Below are 3,704 nucleotides of genomic sequence, written 5' to 3'. Positions count from 1 at the left end.
GTGACTACCGTTATCTATATTTAACATAGCGATCGTAGAATAAAGAATGTTAACACGATGCATATAACATTTTTTACAAGCTTATTACATTCTAAATAATACAGTCGTCTGTACATATTGCGTGTTTGCTCGTTTTCATCTACGTTTGACTGGAGACACTTTAAAAAGTACATACTAACGTTGATTGCATAGCATGTGGTAAACCTGACTCGAAATTGTTTGCAAATTGCATAGGCCCAAGTATTTGTCAGAGAAGGAAATAACAACCTTCTATGGCGTGAATAATAGGCATCTAAACTTGGAAGCTATCTAACTTAATACATAACAATATTGCGAGAATGTTAACTTAATGGGTTGGAGCATGTTGTCTAAATAATAACAGGCTCGCAAATGAGATGATAGATTGCAATTAACAAGGTGGCGGTTAATTAAATGCTCTCATTCTTGTTAGTTGTTTTTCAACTAACACATTACTTACACATATATCTCTTTAATGGCTCAAATAGAGGCCCTTACTTCTCAGAGCATGAACAAAAAACGTTTCGTATACATGTACACACAGATCTGTTCGGGATATGACATGGTATTTTATGCACATCATTGTCCAAAATGAACCAATGGTTCTACTAATACGATTAGAATGTAGCATAAAACGGAATCTTCGACGGTTTTCAATATCGGACATTTTGAAGTATTTTTAATTAACCCATTAATGACCAGCATCCTATATTTGGGACACCTAGAAAATCTGATCAGTGTTAATTATCTCAGTGACAAATATACAGTTATATCTGTTGTGTGTCTTTGCTATCAGTCCTTTGTATCAGATAACACCAATTTGAGATGAAACAGACAGAAATTTCATGCATTCATGAGGCTGCATTTAACGACAAGGGGCAAATTTTTCTTGGACTGACAATGGCTGAAAAAAGGTATGTATTGATTTATGCTCAATTATACATTTTTTGTAATAAAGTCAAAATTATAGATTTATAATATTGAGATATGTGATTTTTATAATGTACACTAATGGAAATATAAGTATTTACTTATTTTCCATTGACTTTTACTAATCAATATTGCGTCCCAAATTTGGGACGCCAATCACATATGTGTAAAAATTGAGATGTAGAATGGTCTGTGAAAATACCAAATAATAATATTTTACAACTACATTTATATAAATTTATGTTAACAGGTTCACTCTAAATGATGTGTTGCATCTTCTTGAAGATGATACATACTTTCAAGAAGCTGATGTGTTCATGACTGGAGCAGAAGATGCTACAAAAAGTGATGAGGATAGCGGGCATAAAGACCTCGGAGGCAATATAAACAAATTGACACGGAACCAACTTCGTGCTGATATGACTGTTTCTGTGCGAAGTGCCACCGGATCAGTCTCAAACATCACAGACACTAACCATTCGAACACATCGCAGGATGCGGGTAGTGATGTAGACTTTGTGTCCGATGCATCGGACACCACTATTTACTATGACGTTCAGATCCCTGTGCAACAAAACCAGAATGAGCAAAGGATGCCCAACTTTCATAGAAGGGCAAGAAGAACATGGTTGTGCAAAATGCATGAATCCTGTACAGGTTAATCGCCAAGTATCATAACCAACTCATGGATCTTCTTGATTTCAGGCGGGAAATATGCAAAGTTTATTTTATGCGGTATTCCCAACGAGCTTTGCGTGGACGTCCGGTTGGGAGGGTAATGCACATTAATTGCAGAGTACCGGCTGCTGTCAGGTAAGAAAGGCGCGACCACTACATTGCGCCAAATAATACGCAGAGAAAGTGTGCCTTTTGTGGCGGAAAGTCAACCCTGATCTGCGTGAAGTGTAATGTTGGACTCCATGACAGATATTTCATAGCATTTCTTCGCCAGTGATAAGTGGAAATATATATTCCACAATTCATAGACAGGTGATTATTGAATTGTCATAAACATGCAGAAAAACATACAGTCATGCATATTTTGAAGTAAATGTTGTCATAACTAAACGATGGAATATATATGAATATTGATATCGTATGTGTCTGGCGTCCCAAATTTGGTGCATGACTAAAATTGCATAAAGCAAAAATATTCCAATAGTAAATATCAGTATAAAGTAGTTTAATAGCATTATTATATAGTTCCTTACAGTTTCTAATATAATTGCAAATAGAATAATGTGGTCATTAATGGATTAATGTTTCTTTTTCTGAATGTAATACTTATTTTATTTTTTAATACCGTTCTATTGCATCTTTTTCATTGCAGCAATGTTTCATGACATGTTAAATACATTTGTGTTTATGTAAATGCCATGCCACCAAGTGTGTTATTTAATGTTTAAGAGAGAGAAAACACTCCTAAATTGTGCGTGATTATTTTACTGTTTCTGAATTTTCATAAGAACAGCTAATAAACATGCTGAATTTAAACTGATTACCGTTATTATGATACTGCAACTAAACTGAAGAAAATTGAAAAATGAATGTTTCTTTGTTTGCAAATCATCTTTAACATTCCTTGATGGTGCGAAGTGAAGATTATGCCAAAACATGCAGTTGCTTTAAATTGAATGAGTCACGCAAATTATTTTGATCTGAGTCGACATGGCTTTTTGGAAACGCTAAGGATAAATAGTCAAATACAATTTCTTAACACACTAAGTAACGTTTAAAATGTGCGATATGTTTCACCGATTAAAATGGGTATGCACGATTTTGTTAAATATTTATGAATTTATAAAATGTGTAAAAAATACTTATTATACATAAATTTCAATATAAATTAAAATAACAGTTAAGAAGAACATGTGTCGAAAAATGCGAAATAAGCATATTTTATTATATAAAAAATATTTAATTCTGAACTCGAAAATGCCTGTAAAGTCGAATTCGCCAGCATATATAACATGCATGTACGATGTGAATCTCAATTTAGTTTTAAGGATCATTTTAATTTCCTGCAACGATATCTATCCATACGAAACATGAGCACTTACTCTGATCATAATAAAAAGACGAATGCTTCGGTTATTGTAGGAAATATGTACGAAATATCTCCGTCACAATCGGCACGGGGCGCTGATTAGTGTTTGCTGCATTTTATGAAATTCGTCTTCAATGTATTTTTTTTTCTTGCCTATTTTGTGTTATTGTAACATGTTTTTATCAATATATTACAATTCAACACATATACAAATCGTGTATGCCCACTTTAATAATACTTTAGCATTTTTACTTGGTTGAATTAGTATCAATTTGGGCTCGTACGGATATTGAAAGTTGCATATAATATTTGATATGATTGTCTGTCCGGACAATGTTAGCCAGATTGATTCCAGTTTCTTGCCCGAACACTTTTACACGATCATTGCTTTACATTTCATCGCTTCTTTCGATTATTTTAAATACAGCAATATCAACCAACATCGGGTTACTTTTACTTAATTTGGACGTTGGAATTAATTAACTTTGGGTATGTCTTGCCATTCTAATTTTTTACAGTTTTGTTTTTCAACATCGTCGCTAGTTACTCCACTAGGCAAGAACAATGTCTTGTTAACAGAATCCATGGGTCATTTAGCACTGTTGTCAAAATGACAAATACTATAGCGATGGCGATATGATCTATGTTCAAACAAAACTCATTTCAATGATGATATATGACATCGGCAGCATTTACTCTGAATACTAAA

General features: G+C 33.5%; 1 protein-coding gene across 1 annotated transcript; it reads left to right on the top strand.

The window, feature by feature from the left end:
• Window positions 1-831: 831 nt before the first annotated feature.
• Window positions 832-1,990, top strand: LOC127880000 (uncharacterized). The gene is made up of 2 exons (XM_052427175.1): window positions 832-932; window positions 1,199-1,990. The coding sequence occupies exons 1-2, from the start codon at window positions 844-846 to the stop codon at window positions 1,608-1,610; spliced, it is 501 nt and encodes a 166-aa protein (XP_052283135.1). The 5' UTR covers window positions 832-843; the 3' UTR covers window positions 1,611-1,990.
• Window positions 1,991-3,704: the final 1,714 nt, after the last annotated feature.

Source organism: Dreissena polymorpha, chromosome 4, assembly GCF_020536995.1.
Source record: "Dreissena polymorpha isolate Duluth1 chromosome 4, UMN_Dpol_1.0, whole genome shotgun sequence".
Taxonomy (NCBI): domain Eukaryota; kingdom Metazoa; phylum Mollusca; class Bivalvia; order Myida; family Dreissenidae; genus Dreissena; species Dreissena polymorpha.
This window is presented reverse-complemented; position numbering and strand designations above follow the sequence as displayed.

What these genes read in the sequence shown, in the direction of transcription:
- LOC127880000 (XM_052427175.1), top strand. Translation starts at nt 844, where the DNA reads ATGAAACAGACAGAAATTTCATGCATTCATGAGGCTGCATTTAACGAC. An exon ending in CTGACAATGGCTGAAAAAAG is followed by an intron (nt 933 to 1,198) that starts GTATGTATTGAT and finishes TTATGTTAACAG; the next exon opens with GTTCACTCTAAATGATGTGT.